This window comes from Symphalangus syndactylus, chromosome 16, assembly GCF_028878055.3.
Source record: "Symphalangus syndactylus isolate Jambi chromosome 16, NHGRI_mSymSyn1-v2.1_pri, whole genome shotgun sequence".
In the NCBI taxonomy this organism is placed as follows: Eukaryota; Metazoa; Chordata; class Mammalia; order Primates; family Hylobatidae; genus Symphalangus; species Symphalangus syndactylus.
In genome coordinates this window covers 16,633,331-16,657,030 of record NC_072438.2, presented here as the reverse complement: position 1 = coordinate 16,657,030, position 23,700 = coordinate 16,633,331, and the positions used below count along the sequence as shown (strand labels likewise).

The 23,700-nt window shown below is 41.7% G+C and overlaps 1 protein-coding gene across 4 annotated transcripts in view; it reads left to right on the top strand.

Annotated features, from left to right (window-relative positions):
- The window catches only part of STK32B (serine/threonine kinase 32B), a 440,365-nt gene that overhangs the window by 259,991 nt on the left and 156,674 nt on the right, over positions 1–23,700 (top strand). For all 4 annotated transcript variants that reach the window (XM_055245661.1, XM_055245659.1, XM_055245660.2 and 1 more), the window contains one exon: positions 19,291–19,464. In XM_055245661.1, coding sequence (XP_055101636.1) covers positions 19,291–19,464 — 174 coding nt within the window. The remainder of the gene's footprint in view (positions 1–19,290; positions 19,465–23,700) is intronic.

Sequence of the window (23,700 nt, the reverse complement as noted above, 5' to 3'; positions counted from 1 at the left end):
AGCCTGGGCAACAGAGTGAGACTCCATCTCAAAAATCAAAAAAGAAAAATAGGATTATGTCAACCTAAAAACCTTCTGTACATCAAAGGAAACAATCAACAGAGTGAATAAACAACCTTCAGAATAGGAGAAAATATTTGCAAATTATTCACCTGACAAGGGGTTAATATTCAGAACATAAAAGTAACTCAAACAACTCAACAGCAAAAAACAAGCAAAGAATCTGATTTAAAAATGGCAAATAAACTTAATAGACATTTGTCAAAAGAAGTCATACAAATGGCAAACGTATGTGAAAAAAATGTTCATCATCACTAATCATTAGGGAAATGTAAATCAAAACCACAATGAGATATCATCTCACCCCAGTTATAATGGCTATCATCAAAAAGACAAAAATAACAAACGCTGGCAAAGATGTGGAGAAAAGGAAACTCTTGCCCACTGTAGGTGGGAATGCAAATTAGTATAGCCATTATGGAAAACAGTATGGAGGATCCTAAAAAAATAGAAAAAAAATGAACTATCATACCACCCAACAATCCCACTACTAGGTATATATCCAAAGTAAAATAAATCAATATGCAGAAGAAGTATCTGCAGTCCCACATTTATTGCAGCACTATTCATAATAGCCAAGATATGGAATCACCTTAAGTGTCTACAAATAGATGAATGGATACAGAAAATGTGGTATATGTACATGATAGAGTACTATTTAGCCATAAAAAAGAATGAAATTCTGTCATTCATGGCAACATGGATGAGCTTGGTGAACATCATGTTAGATAAAATAAGCCAGGCACAGAAAAGAAAATGTCACATATTCTCACTCATGTTTACACATGAGCTAAAAATTTGGTCTCATAGAAGTAGAGTAAAACAGTGGTTCTTAATGGTGGGGAAAAGTGGCAGGGAAAATTATCATGGAGGGAGGATAGCCAAAGGTTGGTTAACAGATACGAAAAATACATCTGCCTAGGAGAAATACGTTCTATGTAGATGTGGTATAGAAAAAATTCTGTACCACTATAGAATTACTTTAGTTAACAACAATTTATTGTATATTTTCACATACCTAGAAGAGCAGATTTTGAATGTTTCCAACACAAAGAAATGATAAACATTTGAGATGATGCTTATGCTAATTACTCTGATTTTTATCATTACACATTGCATACATGTATCAAAATATCACACAGTACCTCATAAATACAATTATTATGGGTCAATTAAACATAATAATAAAAATTAAGGCCGGGCGCGGTGGCTCACGCTTGTAATCCCAGCACTTTGGGAGGCTGAGGTGGGCGGATCACGAGGTCAGGAGATCGAGACCACAGTGAAACCCCGTCTCTACTAAAAATACAAAAAAAAAAAAAAATTAGCCGGGTGTGGTGGTGGGCGCCTGTAGTCCCAGCTACTCGGAGAGGCTGAGGCAGGAGAATGGCGTGAACCTGGGAGGCGGAGCTTGCAGTGAGCCGAGACTGCACCACTGCACTCCAGCCTGGGTGACAGAGCAAGACTCCGTCTCAAAAAAAAAAAAAAAAAAAAAAAAAAATTAAAAGAGAGCAAAATAAACCCAAGGCAAGCCGAAAGAATGAAATAATAAACAGTAGAAATCAATGAAATTGAAAACAGGAAAGCAATAGAGAAAATCAATGAAAGAATAAGTTGATTCTTCAAAAATATTTAAGAAAGTTGATCAAGCTCTAGCAAGACTGACAAACATAAAATGAAAGAACAAATAATGAAAACCAGGAATGAAACAGAGGCTACCAATACAGATTCTGCAGCCATTAAACAGATAAAGAGAATATTGTGAACACATTTTTATTCATAATTTTGATAGCTTAGAAGAAATGGACCAATTCCTCAAAAAGCACAAACTACCAAAATTCAACCAAGGAAAAAATGAACACTCCTATATCTGTTAAATAAATTAAATTCGCAGTAGCTCCTGAAAATTAAATCAGGCTCAGATGATTTCACGAGAGAATTCTGTCAAACATTTAAGGAAGAATTAGCACCAGTTTTACACAATTTCTTCTGGAAATGGAAGAGAAGTGCATACTTTTAAATTCATTTTATGAAACTTGTATTATCCTGGTAACAAAAGCAGCTGAAGACAGTATGATAAAAGAAAGACCAACATAGCTCATGAATATAGATACAAAAATCTCAACAAAAATATTATTAGGTTGGAGCAAATGTAAATTGTGGTTTTTTTGCAAAACCCACAATTACTTTTGCTCCAACCTATTATCAAGTAGAATCTACCAGTGTACAAAAAGAATTACACACCACAACAAATTGAGATTCACTGTAGATTTGCAACACTAGTTCAATATTTTTAAAGCAGTCAATGTAATCTACTATGTTCAACAAGCTAAAGAAAAAATCCTATTATTATATCAATTGATGCAGAAAGAGCATCCCTGTATCTAACATCTGTGGTAAACATTCATGATAAAAACTCTCAGGCAACTAGAAATAGAGGGTAACTTTTTCAATTTATAAGGAACATCATGGTGACAGACTGAATGCTTTCTCCCTAAGATTTGGCACAAGGTAAGGATTTTTGCTTTTACTACTCTTATTTAGTAAACTGCTGGAAGTTCTAGCCACTGCAGTAAGTCAAGAGAAAAATAAGGCATATAGATTAGAAAAGAGAAAATAGAACTGTCTCTATTTTCAGATGGCATAGTTGTTTACATAAAAAAAAGAATTTATTAAAATTAAAATATCCTGGAACTAAGAAGTATGTATGTGTATGTGTGTGTGTGTGCAGTTGTGACAGCAAGGTTGCGGTCTACAACATTCATGCATAAAGATCAACCTAGAACTGTGACAGCAACATTACAGTATACAGCACTAACATCCAAAGATTCATCACATTTCTGTATACTAACAACAAACGTGGAAAGCAACAATTTAGAAATCCCATTTACAGTCATTCCATAGATAATAAACCTAGATATAAATGTAACAAAAACATTTACACTATTTATTTGCTGAAAATCATAAAATGCTGATTACAGAAATCAAAGAAGACCTAAATAAGTGGGGAAACACACCATGTTCATAGATGCAACATAGTAAAGATAACAATTCTCCTCTAAGTGATTTAATGCAATCGCTATGAAAGTCCAAGAAAAGTTTTTTGCAGACATAGGCAAACTTATTTTAAAATTAATGTGAAATGTCACAGGGTCTATAATAGCTAAGCAATTTTGAAAAAGGAAAATAAAGCAGAAGGAATCAGCCTACTCAATGTTAAGTTTTATTATGTAACTACAGTAATCAAGACAATGTGGTATTAGCATAGGAACAGACACATAGATCAATGGAACAGAATTTCAGCTGCACAAACATGCCAAACTGCAAAGTTTCAAAAGCAATATCAGGAAGGAAGGATAGCTTCTTCAACAAATAGCAATTGGATGACTGTAAGCAGAAGAATGAACCATCACCAAACCTCATGCCTTACATATTTTTAAAAAACTCAGTTGGGCACTGTGGCTCACACCTGTAATCCCAGAACTTTGGGAGGCTGAGGCAGGTGGATCACCTGAGGTCAACAGTTCAAGACCAGCCTGGGCAACATGGTGAAATCCTGTCTCTACTAAAAATACAAAAGTTAGCTGGGCATGGTGACAGGCGCCTGTAATGCCAGCTACTCGGGAGGCTGAGGCAGGAGAATCACTTGAACCCAGGAGGCGGAGGTTGCAGTGAGCCAAAATCACGCCATTGCACTCCAGCCTGGGTGATAAGAGCAAGACTCTGTCTTAAACAAAAACTCATAATGGATCATGGATTGAAGTGTGAAGTGTAAAACTATAAAACCTTTGAGAAAAAATATCATAGGAGAAAATAGAACCAGTCACATAGCCAACAAAGTAGCAAAACGGGCTTGGAAATTTGCAGGGTATTTTAAAACTTTCTATTAAGTGAAGGAGATAAAATAAAAATACAAATTTTATTTTAAAAATATAACATTGATACAAAAAGTGAAGAGTGAAGAGCCAAGTGAAGAATCTTCAGCTTGACACCAAAAACATGTTTCATAAAAGTAAAAATTGATAAACTGGACCTCATTAAAACTGAAGATTTATGCTCAGCAGAAGACTCTTGAAGAGGATTAAAAGACAAGCTACAGAGTAGAAGAAAATGTTTGCAAACCACATATTTGACAAAGGACTTGTATCTAGACTATATAATGAGTTCTCAAATCTCAACAGTAAATTTTTTTAATCCAATTAAAAAATGAGCAAAAGACATGAACAGACATTTCACAGAAGAGGACATACAAATAAACACATGAAAAAGTGTTCATCTTCCTTCTCCATTAGCGAAATGCAAATTAAAATGCAAATTAGCCATTAGGGAAATGCAAATCAGATGTGACTACACACCTGTCAGAATGGCTAACTTAAAAATAGTGATAACATCAAGTGAAACAAACAGATCTATATGTATCTTGGATAAATTTTACAAGAATTTCTTTAAAAGGGAAGATAAGCCACAAAACAGTAACAATAGTACTCAGCAACACTTACTATTTAATTATATGTCAAACACTGCTTCAAGTAATTAATATGCATAAACTCAATATTATCTAAAACTGTATGTTACGTTTATCTGTTTTACAATTTTATGTGATTTATGGATGCATATATTGTAGTAAAATTAAAAAGAAATAAGGGATATCTCAATATCAAGTACTAATTATTAATATGTCTGGAAAGAGTAGATGAAGGAAGGAATAGATGGAGTGAGGCAATTCTTGAGTATTTTCTTTTTTCTTTTTCTTTTCTTTTTTTTTTTTGAGACGGAATTTCATCCAGTCTCCAGTTTCGCCCTGAGACTCTAGCACCCAGGCTGGAGTGCAGTGGTGCAATCTCAGCTCACTGCAACCTCTGCCTCCTGGGTTCAAGCTATTCTCCTGCCTCAGCCTCCTGAGTAGCTGGAATTACAGGTGCATGCCACCACGCCCAGCTAATTTTTGTATTTTTAGTAGAGGTGGGGTTTTGCTGTGTTGACCAAGCTGATCTCGAACTCCTGACCTCAGGTGATCTGCCCGCCTCAGCCTCCCAAAGTGCTGGGATTATAGGTGTGAGCCGCTGGGCCCAGCCAAGTATTTTATTTTTTAAAGAGAGCTGACATTAATAAGGCAAAATGTAATGTCTGTTTAGTTTTGATGGAGAATATGTATGTGTCTGTTATGCTACTTTCTGTATAAATATATATATATATATTCAAGTTATATATAAATATAACTTGAAAAAAATATGTAAGGAGGACATTAGGCTTAACCACTGAAGCAACACTCAATGAACACTTCTGCCTTGGACCAGGCCCTGAGTGGATGCTGGAGGATTCCAGGGAGGTCAGACAAGGTGCCATCTGCAAAGAGCTCCTATTCCTGTTTGGGAGGCTTCTTGGAGAAGGTGACAAGTGATTTCCTTATTTGAAGGATAAACAGAGTTAAGAGTTATTGACTTAAAAATCTGTTGATGAGCTGCTGTGTTCAGTAGGCATTCATCTAAGCGTTTGGATAGAACTGTGAAAAATGTACTTTGGCACTTCTCAAAGTGCTGTCCCCATACCAACAGGATCAACATACCTGAAAATCTGTTAGAATTGCCAAATGTCAGGTTTTATCCCAGGCCTACCAAGTCAGAAACTCTGAGGTGAGGCCAGCAATCTGTGTTTTCACAAGGTCCCCAGATGCTTCTGAATGCCTGCTGAAGTTTGAGAACCACTGGTAGGGAAAGCCTTGGCTCTCAGGGCTTGCATTTGTGTGTGCTTGTGCACATGCGTGTGTGTGTGTGTGCGCGCACTTGTGTGAATGCATGCACTTGTGTGTATGTGATTGGGGGAAAGGGCAGACAGCACACAACAAAACAGGTGAGTAAATGAGATTATTTCACGTAGGGATAAATGTTATGAAGGGAGGTTTAAAGGGGCTCAGAGAAAATTATAGGATGTCAGAAAGAAGTGGGGCTTCTAAAAACAGGCAGTGAAAGAAGGCCTGCCTGGGGAGTTGTCTTAGGAACTGAGACTAAATGATGAGAAGGAGTGATAGGAAGATGGAGCAAGGAAAAGAACTGTAGGCAAGGAGACCAGAAAGTGCAAAGATCTCAACCCTGGAACAGAAAGAAGAATGAAAGCCAAAATAAATAGATTAAGAAAAAAAAAGTCAGGAGCAAGATAAAATGAAATTGGAGAGTCCTGATCACGCAGAGGTTTGTAGGCTAGGTTAAGGGATCCTGAATTTATTCCAGATATATTGGGACATCACGGCAGTGATTTAAATGGTGAATCGGCTAGACCCAGAATCACAGGGTAGATACTTTCAGATAAAGGAACAGCATAAGAAAAGGTACAAAGTATGAGAGAGAAAGCACATTTGACTAACTCCAAGTCCCTCAGGATGACCAGAGCAAAGAGTTCATCCTGAAGAAGGATGCAGTGGGCTGGATTCATGGCAAAGTTCTTGAGAATAATGAAAATAGCAAGTTTTTTTTTTTTTTTTTTTTTTTTTTTTGAGACAGAGTCCCACTCTGTCACCCAGGCTGGAGTGCAGTGGCGTGATCTCCACTCACTGCAAGCTCCACTCCCTGGGTTCACACCATTCTCCTGCCTCAGCCCCCTGAGTAGCTGGGACTACAGGCGCCCGTCACCACGCCCGGCTAATTTTTTTTTTTTTTTGTATTTTTAGTAGAGATGGGGTTTCACCATGTTTGGCAGGATGGTCTTGATCTCCTGATCTCGTGATCCGCCCACCTCAGCCTCCCAAAGTGCTGAGATTACAGGCGTGAGCCACCACGCCTAGCCAAAAATAGCAAGTATTTTTCAAGCACTCATTATGTGTCAGTCACTTTTCCAGTCCCTTGACTCATAATAACTCATGAAATCTTTGCAACACCAGGATGTAAACACTGCAGTAATCCCTGTATGACTGATGAGGATATGGGGCCCAGAACCTAGGACTTTGCCTCCAGAGCCTGTACACTTCAAAAGGGTTTGTGTGCTCTCCTGAATAGGGCTTATCACTGCTTACCAATGAAGCAATAATGCCTCAACTGCTCCCTTGCCTAATGCAAAGGTCCTCCAACTAATCGGATCTGTAGTCGCCAGAGCAGCTGTTCCAAAACTGAAATCTGACCAGGACTTTCTCCTGTTTCCAAATCCTCAGTAGCTTCCCCTTGTGCAAGAATAAAGTCCAAACTTCTTATCATGACTTACAAAGCCCTTCTTGAAGGGTCTTCTCCTTGCTCCCATCTTACCCCTCTCCAGCACTCACCCCAGCCATCCAGAGCTGGAACCCATGCTCACTACTCCTCTTGGCCTTTGTTCATGCTGTTCCTTATTTCTGGACCATTGTCCCTGCTCTCTGCTCTTCTCTGGTTGTAGCAACCAGGGCTCAGCTTTAAGGAAGAGAATACAGTCTAGTTAGTTCAGAAGAAAGAGATTTGTTACAGCATATGAAATGTATTCTCAGAATCCCTGGGAGGCAGAAGAGCTGACTCTGGGCTGAAATTCTGAGAGCTCTGCCCAAGGTCACAGGGAGAACTGACCTGCAGAGGATGTGGCTGCCTCTGCTGCAGTTGAGAAGCTGCCTCCCAGAATGAGACCTCAGACCTTGCCCCACTTAGCTGAGTCTTACATGGATGCAACTTACTGAGAAACCTAAATCATGCAGGAACTCTAGCTGCAAGGGAGTCTGTGAAATGAGCTTGGCAGATTTCTAGCCTTTGCAGTTATAGGAAAGCACTCTTGCAGAAGGGTGGAACAGACACTGATGAGCCAATTCAAGTCCCCACTCTACCTAGACGTCTCTTCCCCTTCAGAACCCCTCCCCTTTTTTGATAGGTCCCTCCCCTATGTGTTTCTACACTACCTTATCCTTCCCCTCCTAGAGTACAATGAGCACCTTGAGTAGAGTGGCCACATCTGGTTGATGAATGATTCCCCCTCCCATGATAGGGCCTGGTACATAGTAGGTGTTCAACAAACATTCAGGCATATTCACCCTGCAGAACACCTCTGCACTTAACATTTTCCTGGTCAAGTGCCTCTTGATTTTTATTACTAAGGCTGCATGGACTGTATTAGGTTGAACCATATGAAATTGTTATTCCGTAGTCAAAACTGGGTAAGCATTGGCAATTTCACATGGCTCAACCCTGTGTGTATCTATCAATACTTTTTCAGCTATTGTTTATATGGAAAAAAATTATATTTACAGCCTTGAAACTCAACATAACATTTTTAACAATGTGATATCAGGGCAAGTCTCAAGTTACATTTCAAATACAACTGGTGAAACGTCAGAACCAAGTGTAGTCAGTTTGAAAAATCACATTAAGTATCTATCGCCACAGGGATGTGGGTCTTAGACACTGCTGAGGGTAAACAAGACCATGTTACTGCAAAAACCCAAAACGAAAACATCATTAACTATATTTAGTGTTTGATCATGAGAATGGAATGGAAACATTTGACATATTAGCAGATGGATCTCCTATCTATTTTGTTGTGTTTACATTGTATTTTAAGAAATTGGTTGAGAAATTTGGGTTGAAGAGTGATGCATTGTAATTTTTCTCACTTAAATAATGGGAAATACATTCTTAGTGTCTTCAAACAGAATGACTGGTTTTTAGGAACTGGTTGATTATGTTCAATAGATGATGCATGTATCCTGAATGATGAGAGGTGTATCACTGTAAACTCAGAAGGGTATGTATGCACTGTGTGGTTGAAGGGAAGAGTCTTTGAGAGAGTACAAAAGGGCTTTGAAGATGTGGTTGGCAAAAGGATTTCAGAGGCAGTGGTTGGAGCAAAGCTGAGTGCAACCCTAGGCAAGTTACTCAGCTTCTCCGAACCTCAGTTCTGTCTCCTCTAAAATGGCCATAATAATGCCTACACCAAAGTATTGGAAGATTATGTGAGATCTCCAATGTAAAGAGCTCATCACATAGAGCAAGGAGCCTCGGTCAATGGTATTTTAAAAAGCACTTAGGACCATGGCTAGTACATAGGAAGCACTCAGCATATGTGAGTTATCATTTTTCCTTTCCCATTCTTTCATTCAATGCCCCTTGTAAGAGAATGCAGGTTATAAATGTCTTTTGGAATTTGGCCCAAGAAGAGCAGTTTGGCTTCATTTTATTTAATGAAGTGGTGAGAGCTGGGTTGGTCATTCCGCATTGCCCTTTGCTTTCTTTCCACTGCTAAGGGAGCTGGAGCTACTGTTTCAGGCTCCCTGTCTGTCCCCGTGAACAGTATATGTGCCTCTCCTTTGTTGTACATTTTTGCCACTATCTCCTCTATGAGTCTTACTTGTCGTTTGTCAGCCACTTCAAATTCTTTAGAAGTATGAAGGATATAGATTGAAATAAATAAAACCATGAAGCCACGAGAGCAATGTTCTGCATTTATACAGATAGAAAGCACTTTACAGTCTGCAAAGCCCCTCCATGGAGTGGGACGGGGGCAACGTGGACCTGAAGCCTGCCTTCGCCTCATCACGCGATTGCTCTGCCTGGAAGTGCTGGATGGCTTTGAGAGGTTCCCATCTTGTCACCTTGGTCTACGGGAGGCAGTTGGAAGCTAACCAGCTTCTTTCGCCTTCCTGGGAAGGAGGTAGGAGGTGAGAATCAGTCCATGTGAAGAACAATGAGAGCCGTCATGTTTGAGTGGCTTCAAGACTTTTGTGCCTCAAGTCAAATTAAAAGAAAAGGCAAAGGGGGCAGGGGGTGGGCTGGCTGAACACAGTGGCTCACACCTGTAATCTCAGCACTTTGGGAGGCCAAGGCAAGAGGATTGCTTGAGGACAGGAGTTCAAGACCAGCCTGGGCAACACAGCAAGACCTTGTCTATTAAAAAAATAATAAGAAGCTTATCATTGTAAATGTTATTGAAGACCTGTATCAAGCACAAGTCCGGCTTGATAAGCTCTTTTTTCCTTGTACAATATGAGCTGTCAGAAAGCCCAGTGCTCCATTGTTGGATTTCTGTAGCCTGTGAGGCTATTCTTAGCTCCTCTCTTGCTGGCTGTTACATTTTTTTTTTTTTTTTTTTTTTGAGACGGAGTCTCGCTCTGTCGCCCAGGCTAGAGTGCAGTGGCGCGATCTCGGCTCACTGCAAGCTCCGCCTCCCGGGTTCATGCCATTCTCCTGCCTCAGCCTCTCCGAGTAGCTGGGACTACAGGCGCCCGCCACCGCGCCCGGCTAATTTTTTTTTGTATTTTTAGTAGAGACGGGGTTTCACCGTGGTCTCGATCTCCTGACCTCGTGATCCGCCCGCCTCGGCCTCCCAAAGTGCTGGGATTACAAGCGTGAGCCACCGCGCCCGGCCGGCTGTTACATTTTTAAGAATCGCTGGAGGTGAGCATAGTGAGTGAGACCTCCCCTCCATCTGCTGCCCTCGGAGGTCAGATGGAATGCAAAATGACCTGAGGAGATGCTCAGCTCATTGCCCCTGCAGATGCCACACAGTAAAAACACAGGAGATGACTGTTGTAGACACGTGGCTTGTCCTGGATGCAGAGATTTTCTGAATCCCACAGAGTCATCTCTGGGCACCCAGTGACTTTTGCCTCAGGAAGAAGAAGTGGAGAAAGGTGGCTGTTTCAAATAGTTCAAGTGGCATTGTGCTGCCTGGAGACTAAGAAAGGTTTAGGGTTTCCTCCAGACTCTTCCTTTCCCTTTCCAGCCCTCCCCTACCTTTAACAACTGCACAAGGTTTGTGGATGCTCCACTGTTTGCTAGGCCCTGGGCAAGATGAGATGGAGAGTCAGTCACTCATCAGGTAAGAGGAGGAGCTGAACCAAGCTGTTCCAACTCCAGATTTCCCCCAGCAACAGGCACTCCCTCCCTCATATGTGTTCACGTATATTTCATTTGTTATTAGCATGGCTGACCTTTAGTTTGTAAGCAGCCTCCAAGGCTGATGATTGAGTACATGACATGCTTTCCAAGAAAACCGACCTAGCGACCTTGGACCAGTCAACCTCTCTTGGCCTTGGTTTCCTCCATTGGGCAACTGAGGGTGATAATGCCCACGTCCCATGGTTAGATGGGACAAGTGTTAAGGGATGAGCAGGGGGTCTGTGAAGAGCACCTCTCCTCCCTTCTCGATCGTAGGACTAATTGACAGACAGGAGTCTGACAGGTGGAGATGGAAGTATCCACTTCACGCTGACAGTCAATCAGAGAAACCCACTTTAGATTGGTAGCCAAAACGGCTTTCTAACTCTTGAGTTCTGAAATGGAATCACCTCTGAGGCACAGGAAACGGTGATCACCTGCAAGTTCCCCTCCACCAGCCAGGCCCTGGCTGTTGCAGAGAGCAGACAGGAGTGTAAGCCCTCTATGGGCAGGTCCTGAAGCAGAGGGGGAGCCTGAGGGGGCTGTGCTGAGCACGGCTGCTGCTTCTGGACTCGCTCATCAGATCTATCACTTGTGCACCCTGCAGGGTGTCCTCACAGGCTACAGTGATAGACAAGAGGCCATGGGGAGAGACTGGTGAATCACTCAGGCTAATGGGAGTTCCTGGTCTCTGTGACAAGAAGAAGCCAGACAAAAAGGAGTTTCCTGTAGGCAGTGACATAAACAGCAGGGCCTAGCACCCTTCCTTCCCCATCAACCTCTGTCTTTTTTCTGTACAATGCCTCACTTTTGTGTAGACATCATTGACTGACCCAATGTGCCACACAGAATATGGTGGTTTGGGTGTTTGTGGCCCATTCATTCTGGAGTGTGTGGGATGCTCCTGGCTATGTGCTAAATGCAGGGGATGGTGCTGAATTAGCTAGGTCCCTGCACTCAGAGTTCACTGGCTGATGGGGAAAAGAGACCAGGAGAGCAATGGTGACTTGGCCATAAGGAAAGTGCTATAGGGCATCAGGCACAGAGTCTAGGTTCTGGACATGGACTATCTTGGCTCAGTCCCAGCTCTGCCATTCCCTGGCTGTCACCTTGGACATGTTACTTAATCTCTGAACCTCAAGGTCTTGAGCTATCCAAGGCAATTTGTAATAACTCCTACCTCAAAGGATTGTTGGGAGCAATAAATGAGTGCATATACAGAAAGCACTTGGGCCGGGCATGGTGGCTCACACCTGTAATCCTAGCACTTTGGGAGGCCTAGGCAGGCGGACCACTTGAGGTCAGGAGTTCAAGACCACTCTGGCCAACATGGTGAAACCTTGTCACTATTAAAAATATAAAAGCTAGTCGGGCATGGTGGCACGTGCCTGTAATCCCAGCTACTGGGGAGGGTGAGGCAGGATAATCGCTTGAACCCAGGAGGCAGAGGTTGCAGTGAGCCACGATCGCACCACTGCACCCTGGCCTGGGCAACAGAGGGAGACTCCGTCTCAAAAAATAAAAATAAGAAAATAAGGCACTTAGAACGGTGTCTGGCACAGAATTTGCACCACATCAGTGTTAACTGTTATTATTATAAGGGACTAGGGGGTCACCCGCCTCAGTTTCCAGGGTTAGGGAAGGCTTCTTAAAGAAGGGAGCATCAGTCTTAACCAGGGTTTTTCAACCTCAGCACTGTTGCCATTTTGCAGTAGGTGATTGTGGTGGAGGCCGTCCTGTGCATTGTAGGATATTTAGCAGCATCCCTGGCTCTAACTCACTAGATGACAGCAGCACCCCTCCCAATGTGACAACCAAAACTGTCTCCACACATTGTCTAATGTCCCCAGGGGAACAAAACTGCTCTGGGTTGGGAACCCTGCACTAACCTGAGAAGTGAGTGATGGACAAGAGGACAGAGGTGGTGCTCCAGGAACAAGGAATATTATCGGTAAATGTGTAGAATTGTGAGAGTGTGGGTCCATCCAGGGACTCGTCCTAACATGACAGCAAAATCTGGGCTCCCTTATGAAATCTTAAGCCCAGGTGAGCACTCATGTGCTTACTTCTCCCACTAAATCCTTGGCTTCTTGCAAGGGCCAATGCATGGGAGAAGCCTACTGAGTACTTGCTGCTGTGTGTGTGAGCCCGTCTTTGTGAGGTAGTCCCTGAAGAACATTCACCTCGTGCTCTGCTCTAAATTTATCCTGGTATGAAGAAAGTTCATCCGTGAGCATGACGCACGGCCTCATTGCTTTGCCCCATGTAGTATTGCTTCTATGAAATTGGATTTTTAATGCCTTCAGCCTACCTTGAAGTACATCATGCAAAAAAATTCCTGTTCCACTTATTACTGTGTTTAGAGTTATTTTATGTGGACTCGTGGTTCACCACATTACAGAACACCATCTTCATAAGAATCCAGTGGAAGAAATTTCCCACTGATTTCAGTAACAGGACAAAAATCTTGCTTTTCCTAAACAATTGTTTTTTTTTCCACATCAGCTCTGAATCATGTAGCTGATCATGTTTCTCATTTTGCTCTGTTTGCTGGGGAGATTTGAGACACATTGATGACCCATTTCTGGGAAGCATACAGGATCTTGAGGCATAAATTGGGGTATTTTTTCCTGATTCTATTTTCTTGGATTCCTTTTTTATTCTGTGACTTGGTCTTTGTCTTCCTTATTTTTAATTCTATTATGTTATATACATTTCACAAGTCACCTGAATCCTTTCTGGAACAAAGTAGGAAATTAATAATTTTTAAAAAAATAAAACATGGAAAATTGCATTCTTTATGCAGTTCTATTGCAATAGCCAGGCCAGGATTTATGCCTTCACAGCACACAATTTTCTTGGCTCTTGCAAGGAGAGCCTAATTTTACAGATTTTTCCATAGGTCAGAGTTACTGTGATAGAGCTTAGCTTTCTTATTTGTGATCTCCATCATTTCCATGACAATGTTCAGCACTATTATGAGAATATAATTATAATTCTAATACAAGAAGAAGCAAAAGGGACAATGTCACAAAGCTGTGGAATAGTGCAGTACTACAGAGATAAATGAAAGGTCATTCTGTGTTCTCCAGTAATAATATTGAGTTTCCCTGGGAATGTAGGGTCTGTGGCCTGGAGAAGAATGTGGATCTGCAGCAAGAAACAGCCACAACCTGAATTATTGCTTAAATTACTGTTCTCCTAGCATTTTGATTTTCCTCTTTAGAATTCATTCCAGTATGCAAGTTTCCCTCTGAAAATTCATGTTGCTCCTCCAAAGAGTTCTGATGGCATACTGAATGAGATGCCCTTTGACAGTTTAGCTGTGAGTTGAGAGTACAGAACTCACTGGTTATTAATGTAATGTTTCAATAGTCCATCAACTATTAGAATACAAATTGTGCATCTGTAGGAGGCATATTATATTTGATTCCTGTGGTTTCTTTTGGAGCATCTGTATTCTTCTATCCGGTAGCAAATACATGAAAAGTTGTAACTCAGTTCCAAGTCACAGAAATTCAAAGTAAAGTAGCTTAATTTAAAAAAAAAAAAAAAAAAAAAAAAAACAGTCATTGCCCTTGTAAATGTGAAGTTCAGGGATAGATCTTTCTTCTGACTAGGTGGGAGCCAGTACCTCCAACAGTGCCTCTTTCTGCATTTAGCTCCCAGCCCTGCTTCCCTCTCTGCAGGTTCTTTCCCCAGACAGGTCTTATTGACATTTTTTTGTTTTCTAGTGCCTTTAAAATTATGTTTATACTACACTGTACTCTATTCAGTGTGCAACAGCATTATGTCTAAAAAGTGTAATACTTTCATCTAAAATACTTGATAGCTACAAACACTCATCTGAGCCTTCTTTCAACAAATCACAGTCTTTTTGCAGGTGGAGGGTCCTTCCTCAATGTTAATGGCTGCTTACCGATCAGGGTGGTAGTTGCTGAAAGTTGGGGTCACTGTGAAAATTTCTTAAAATAAGAAAACAATGAAGCTGTCCACGATGATGGACTCTTCACTTCATGAAAGATTTCTCTATAGCAAGTGGCGCTGTTTGATAGCATTTTGCCCACAGTAGAACTTCTTTCAAAAGTACAGTCAGTCCTCTCAAATCCTACAGCCGCTTTATCAACTAAGCTTATGTAATATTCTAAACCTCTTGTGTCATTTTAACAATGTGTACAGCACCTTCATCAGGAGCAGATTCCATCTCAAGAAACTCGTTTCTTCCTTATCCTTAGGAGAAACAACTCAACTCCTCATCTCTTAACGTTTTATCTTGAGATGGCAGCAATTCAGTCACATTTTCAGGTTCCACTTCTGATTCTAGTTCTTTTGCTACTTTTACCACATCTGCAGTTCCTTCCTCCACTGAAGTCTTGAACCCCTCATAGTCATCCATGTGGATTAGAATCCACTTCTTCCAAACTCCTGTTAATGTTAGTACTTTGACCTTTTCTCATGAATCATGAATGTTCTTAATGACATCTAGAATGGCGAATCCTTTCCAGAAGATTTTCAATTTACTTTGCCCGAATCCATCAAAGGAATCACTATCTATGGCAGTTATCGTCTTACAAAATGTATTTCTTAAATAATAAGCCTCAAAGATAAAAATTACTCCTTCATCCATTAGCTGCAGGATGGTTGTTGTTTTATCATGAAAACAACATTAATCTTGTACATCTCCATCTGAGCTCTTGGGTGACTAAGAGTGGTAATATTTTGAAATGAATATTTTTTTGAGAAGTAGGTCTTAACATTGGGCTTAAAATATTTGGTAAATTTTGCTGTAAACTGGTGTGCTGTCATCTAGGGTTTTTTTATTCCACTTATAGAGCACAGGCAGAATACATTTAGCATAATTCTTAAGGGCCCTGGTATTTTCAAAATGGTAAGTGAACATTGACTTCAACTTAAGGTGACCAGCTGCTAAAACAAGAGAGCCTCCCTAACAAGAGAGCCTGTCCTTTGAACCTTTGAAGCCAGGCATTGACTTCTCCTCTCCAGCTATGAAAGTCCTAAATGACATCTACTTCCAGTATAAAGCTATTTGCTATTTTTTCTACTTTGAAAATCTCCTGTTTGGTGTATTCACCTTCACCAATGATCTGAGCTAGATCTTCTGGGTAACTTGCTGCAGCTTCTCCATTAACACCTGCTGCTTCACCTTGTGCTTTTATGTTCTGGAGTTGGCTTCTTTTCTTAAACCTCATGAACCAACCTTTGCTAGCTTCCAGCTCTTTTTCTGCAACTCCCTCACCTCTCTCAGCCTGCATAGAACTGAAGAGAGTTAAGGCCTTGCTCTGGATTAGGATTTGGCTTAAGGGAATGTTGTAGCTGATTTGATCTTCTATCTAGACCACTAAAATTTCCTCCATATCAGCAATAAGGCTGTTTGGCTTTCATGTCTTACATGCATACATTGGAGTAGCAATTTTTATTTCCTTTGCATTTATAACTTGGCTAACTTTATGGTGTAAGAGTCTAGCTTTCAGCTTGTCTTGGCATTTGGCATATCTTTCTCATTAGGCTTAATCATTTCTAGTATTTGATGTAAAGTGAGAGATGTGTGATTCTTCCATTCACTTGAACACTTAGAGGCCTTTGTAGAGTTATTGACTGGCCTAATTTCAATATTATTATGCCTCAGGGAATAGAAAGGCCCAAGGAGAAAGTAAGAGATGGGAAACTACTGGTCAGTGGAGCATGAGAACACATCCAACCTTTATCCATGAAGCTTTGGTTGCTATATGGATGCCATTTGCGGATCTTCAAAACAATTGTATAGTAACATCAAAGACCATTTATCAGAGATCACTATAGCAGATATAATAATGTTTGAAATATTGCAAGAATTACCAAAATGTGACACAGAGATACAAATTGAGCACGTGCTATTGGAAAATTGACACTGATAGACTTACTGGAGGCAGGGTTGCCACAAACCTTCAATTTGTAAGAAAGTGAAGTGCAGTAAAACAAGGTGGTCGTGTGCTTCCCAGCAAGGCTGTGTCACTTATGTGCTCCTCTCTTTGTTGAGGAGCAGGAGCGTGAATGAGGTTATACTGGCCCTGAAACGGATCTAAAGTCCAGCTGGTGGCCGGGTGCGTGGCTCATACATATAATCCCAGCACTTTGGGAGGCCCAGAGTGAGAGTGAGAATAATAATTAATAATATCAACAATAATAAAAGCTTTCTGGGCAAACAAAAATATTCTCACTGAAACTTCTAGAAATAGTCCCTTGAAACTGTGACCAGGAATATTGGGAACGTCTGGGCAGCAATGAGGCTTTGGGCTGCCCCTGGGTACTCCGGGTGCCTCTGCCTAGAAAGGCAGAAGGGCCTCTCAGCACAGAACAGCCTGAGAGAAAGACGGCAGCTTCAGCCCTGTGCCCTCCACCCTAGCAGCACTTCCTGTGAGTCTGTGATAGGGGACACTTCATTCCATCCCGTGAGGTTTGTTCCAGTCTCTAATTCCATGAGGAGCAGGGACTGTATCTTACTCCACTGCTGCCCATCCATGTCACCACGGTGACTCCCAAAGGTGGCCCTCCACTGTTTGTGCAGGTTGTGGGTACTGGGCCATGATCTAGCCTCCCGCCATGGGTCATGCTGTTTCTCTGCTGGGTCACACAGCCTGTGCGTTCCTGACCCAGTAAACCCCTCATGGGTAAAGACTTTCCCAATTCCTCCCACCCACCTTCACCTGCTGGAGCACTGGCCTCCTTCTTTCCCACACTCCCCTGCACCCTGGAAAGACTCCTAGAATGCCAGCCCGTGCATTGTCAGTGACTGTCAGCCCAGCCACTCCCAGGGCACTGTGCACGCCTCCAGGGCGTAGACAGTTTCTTTGTCCCAGTGTCCCCAGCGCGTAGCCCAATGCCTATCAGACAGTAGGTGTTCCATAAGCCTCTGGTAAATTCATGATCTGGGGACGCAATAAACAGCCGCCTTCCTTGCCTTAATTCTGAACAATTATAAACAATGGGTAAGATACACAAAGTGGATATGACTTGTGTCCAGCCATCTCCTCTTTCCTGGACCCCAGTCTCTGTAATGGGAGCTGGAGGGGATTTGAGGTCCTTCCAACCCTGGAATTCCCTGTCCTGTAGGCATGTGGTTCTGTTGCCTGTCCTGGGACCAAATCATGCACCAGTCTCTCTCCCCAGGGCCGCACACCCAGGATACTGGAACATAGTGTGGGTGCATTACAGCAACATCCCAACAGTATATGGTCATCAGGGCACTGCAGCGAGTGAGAGTCAGGGGATTTGGGTTCGTGTCCCCACACTTACACTGACTCACCAAGTCTCTTCTTCCCTCTGGGCCTCAGTTTCCTGTTCTCTTAAGTGAGGGGAAGGACCTGGCTGATTCGGTCTAATATCTGAGGATCTAAGACACAGGTCTAAGCTTCCATGATTACATTATGCAATTCTGTGATTATATTACATGATTCCATTATTATACCCCATGAATCTACAAGGAACTTGACAACATTTTGTGATGTGATGCTATACTACAATTGTTTAACAACAGTCTCAGATTCTATATGTTGGCTCTTCAGTCCTTAGAAAGCCCAAATGCATTTTTTTAAATGAATTCGGTACTGTATCAATTTTCTACTGTTTCAAAAACAAACAAAATACCACCCTAAAACTTAATGGTGTAAAAACACCACCATTTAATCATCTCATGTTCTGTGGGGTAACTGGGCTCTGCTGGGCTGTTTTTCTGCTCCATATGATATCTGGGGCTGCCGTGGAATATCAAAATGCCCAAGGCAGCTCACTTGCATGGCAGGCAGGGGTGCTGGCTGTCACTGGGACCTCAGCTGGGGATTTGGTTTTCCTTCTCTTGGCCTCTCCCTGTGGCTTGGATCTGGCTGGGTTCCAAGAGGCAAAAATTAAAAACTGCCCATTCCCTTAAGGCCTAGACTTGGATATCCCATAACACCACTGCAGTCAAGAGTTGCAGAAACAAGCTCCATGTGGAGAGCAGCATGCATATGCAGGGAATGGAGTGAGTGTTTGGGAGGGGAGTGTGTCTTTGGAGGCTAGCTCCTACAAACACTGACACCATCTAATTAAAGCACCTGCTAAAAACAGATGAAGAAACATGCTGGAGTCCAGTAGTAGTTAAACTGTCATCTGTCTGCTAGAGCCTGGGAGCTAATGCTGGGTACTCCTGCTTGCCTTTGCTATGTGAGAAATGAGGAAACCCCAACAAATGTGGAGGCAGCCTGAGGATTGAAAGCCTTTGCCCCTTCCCCTCCACTCCCATAGCATCACAACTTAGGCAACTCAGTGCCTGTCTCTGAGCCTCAGTTTGCTCTTCTGTAAATTGGGGGCATTGGTCTTGAGGGTGCTGAAGGTGCCTCCACCCCTAATCTTCTGTGTCCTTCTGTGCTCCTAGGTACTCCTTCCAGGACGAGGAGGACATGTTTATGGTGGTGGACCTGCTCCTGGGAGGCGACCTGCGCTACCATCTGCAGCAGAATGTGCATTTCACAGAGGGGACTGTGAAACTCTACATCTGTGAGCTGGCACTGGCCCTGGAGTATCTTCAGAGGTACCACATCATCCACAGGTAAGTGGGCTGCTGGCGGGATGCCTGAGACAGAGGGACCATGGGCTAGGGTGTCAGGAGCAGTCTGCAGTAGTGGGGAGAGAATTTTGTCCTTGACATGGTTTAAAAGTGGTAATGCATGAGGGGAAAAAAGCAGAACACTTTTCTTCCTATTTTTTTTTTATGCTCTCTACAACCAGCACCTACACCTCCCATCCTGTACCCATACACTACTGCTTAGAGACGTGGCTGGTGGCCTTATCATCTGTGCTCCAGTATGCCTGGGGAAGCTGGAACATTCTGTCCCTCTTGTCTCAAGTCAGAAGAGTTACAGCAGCATTATTATACTAGTGAGCTGGGAGTGTGAGGGATTCTACTCTCTTTTTTTCCGTACTTAGAAATCAGTGCTGTGCATCGTGGAGGATTTCTTTCTCTTAGGAAGCCTCAGTGCTGGCTCTGGGCCTTGCATAAAAGCTCTGAGTTTCTGTAGCCTCCTCAGGGACCTTACTTCCCCCTGCTATGCACAGCAGTGCCATGTCCTCCACAGGTGAGCAAAGTGACTTTGCCTGCAGAAGCTGGAACTCAATGAGAGGCTTTGGAAAGTGATTGTATCATTCATAACTCTTCTCACTGACCCCAGAAGAGGCAGCTGGTGTGAGGGGCTCCAAGTTAGTTTACCCGTGGTCTTGCACTGTGCTTAGCTGATCTCCTTGTAACTTAACTACTTTTGGAAGATTTGGAAAAGATGAGGACTTGAACTTCCAGGTAAAGATGACAGATTAAGCATATATGTCTAAATTTTTCCCTTGCTAAACTCCATTAAATGACAGTAAGGAATATTTGAAAAGTGATAAAGTGATGAAGATAGGGAACACTGAAACGGGACTACAGTGAAAACCGTAGGGGAAGCTGGAAAGAAAGATGTAGAGTGATCGATGACTTAGGATACCAGAAACTGAATTTAATGTTGCTAGTGGGGAGAGTCGAGAACTAATAGATGCTAAAGAATTCCCCAAAAGCTCAGGAATTGGCAGCACCTGGTATCTATGGGATGGGGGCAGTTGGTGAAAAGAGGCTATAATGTGAATTGTTGAAAACTTCTTTTTTTATTTTTTATATTTTTTTATTACTGTACTTTAAGTTTTAGGGTACATGTGCACAACGTGCAGGTTTGTTACATATGTATCCATGTGCCATGTTGGTGTGCTGCACCCATTAACTCGTCATTTAGCATTAGGTATATCTCCTAATGCTGTCCCTCCCCCCTCCCCCCGCCCAACAACAGTCCCCGGCGTGTGATATTCTCCTTCCTGTGTCCATGTGTTCTCATTGTTCAATTCCCACCTATGAGTGAGAACATGTGGTGTTTGGTTTTTTGTCCTTGCGATAGTTTACTGCGACTGATGATTTCCAGTTTCATCCATGTCCCTACAAAGGACATGAACTCTTCATTTTTTATGGCTGCATAGTATTCCATGGTGTATATGTGCCACATTTTCTTAATCCAGTCTATCGTTGTTGGACATTTGGGTTGGTTCCAAGTCTTTGCTATTGTGAATAGTGCCGCAATAAACATACGTGTGCATGTGTCTTTATAGCAGCATGATTTATAGTCCTTTGGGTATATACCCAGTAATGGGATGGCTGGGTCAAATGGTATTTCTAGTTCTAGATCCCCGAGGAATTGCCACATTGACTTCTACAATGGTTGAACTAGTTTACAGTCCCACCAACAGTGTAAAAGTATTCCTATTTCTCCACATCCTCTCCAGCACCTGTTGTTTCCTGACTTTTTAATGATCACCATTCTAACTGGTGTGAGATGGTATCTCATTGTGGTTTTGATTTGCATTTCTCTGATAGCCAGTGATGATGAGCATTTTTTCATGTGTCTTTTAGCTGCATAAATGTCTTCTTTTGAGAAGTGTCTGTTCATGTCCTTCGCCCACTTTTTGATGGGGTTGTTTGTTTTTCTCTTGTAAATTTGTTTGAGTTCATTGTAGATTCTGGATATTAGCCCTTTGTCAGATGAGTAGCTTGCGAAAATTTTCTCCCATTTTGTAGGTTTCCTGTTGACTCTGATGGTAGTTTCTTTTGCTGTGTAGAAGCTCTTTAGTTAAATTAGATCCCATTTGTCAATTTTGGCTTTTGTTGCCATTGCTTTTGGTGTTTTAGTCATGAAGTCCTTGCCCATGCCTATGTCCTGAATGGTAAATGCTCCAATTAAAAGACACAGACTGGCAAACTGGATAAAGACTCAAGACCCATCAGTGTGCTGTATTCAGGAAACCCATCTCACGTGCAGAGACAAACATAGGCTCAAAATAAAAGGATAGAGGAAGATCTACCAAGCAAATGGAAAACAAAAAAAGGCAAGGGCTGTAATCCTAGTCTCTGATAAAACAGACTTTAAACCAATAAAGATCAAAAGAGACAAAGAAGGCCATTACATAATGGTAAAGGGATCAATTCAACAAGAAGAGCTACCTATCCTAAATATATATGCACCCAACACAGGAGCACCCAGATTCATAAAGCAAGTCCTGAGTGACCTACAAAGAGACTTAGACTCCCACACAATAATAATGGGAGACTTTAACACCCCACTGTCAACATTAGACAGATCAACGAGACAGAAAGTTAACAAGGATACCCAGGAATTCAACTCAGCTCTGCACCAAGCAGACCTAATAGACATCTACAGAACTCTCCACCCCAAATCAACAGAATATACATTTTTTTCAGCACCACACCACACCTATTCCAAAATTGACCACATAGTTGGAAGTAAAGCTCTCCTCAGCAAATGTAAAAGAACAGAAATTATAACAAACTGTCTCTCAGACCACAGTGCAATCAAACTAGAACTCAGGATTAAGAAACTCACTCAAAACTGCTCAACGATATGGAAACTGAACAACCTGCTCCTGAATAACTACTGGGTACATAATGAAATGAAGGCAGAAATAAAGATGTTCTTTGAAACCAACGAGAACAAAGACACAACATACCAGAATCTCTGGGACACATTCAAAGCAGTGTGTAGAGGGATATTTATAGCACTAAATGCCCACAAGAGAAAGCAGGAAAGATCCAAAATTGACACCCTAACATCACAATTAAAAGAACTAGAAAAGCAAGAGCAAACATATTCAAAAGCTAGCAGAAGGCAAGAAATAACTAAAATCAGAGCAGAACTGAAGGAAATAGAGACACAAAAAACCCTTCAAAAAATTAATAAATCCAGGAGCTGGTTTTTTGAAAAGATCAACAAAATTGATAGACCGCTAGCAAGACTAATAAAGAAGAAAAGAGAGAAGAATCAAATAGACGCAATAAAAAATGATAAAGGGGATATCACCACCGATCCCACAGAAATACAAACTACCATCAGAGAATACTACAAACACCTCTACGCAAATAAACTAGAAAATCTAGAAGAAATGGATAAATTCCTCGACACATACACCCTCCCAAGACTAAACCAGGAAGAAGTTGAATCTCTGAATAGACCAATAACAGGCTCTGAAATTGTGGCAATAATCAATAGCTTACCAACCAAAAAGAGTCCAGGACCAGATGGATTCACAGCCGAATTCTACCAGAAGTACAAGGAGGAACTGGTACCATTCCTTCTGAAACTATTTCAATCAATAGAAAAAGAGGGAATCATCCTTAACTCATTTTATGAGGCCAGCATCATCCTGATACCAAAGCCTGGCAGAGGCACAACAAAAAAAGAGAATTTTAGACCAATATCCTTAATGAACATTGATGCAAAAATCCTCAATAAAATACCGGCAAAACGAATCCAGCAGCACATCAAAAAGCTCATCCACCATGATCAAGTGGGCTTCATCCCTGGGATGCAAGGCTGGTTCAACATTCACAAATCAATAAATGTAATCCAGCATATAAACAGAACCAAAGACAAAAACCACATGATTATCTCAATAGATGCAGAAAAAGCCTTTGACAAAATTTGACAACCCTTCATGCTAAAAACTCTCAAGAAATTAGGTATTCATGGAACATATCTCAAAATAATAAGAGCTATCTATGACAAACCCACAGCCAATATCATACTGAATGGGCAAAAACTGGAAGCATTCCCTTTGAAAACAGGCACAAGACAGGGATGCCCTCTCTCACCACTCCTATTCAACATAGTGTTGGAAGTTCTGGCCAGGGCAATTAGGCAGGAGAAGGAAATAAAGTGTATTCAATTAGGAAAAGAGGAAGTCAAATTGTCCCTGT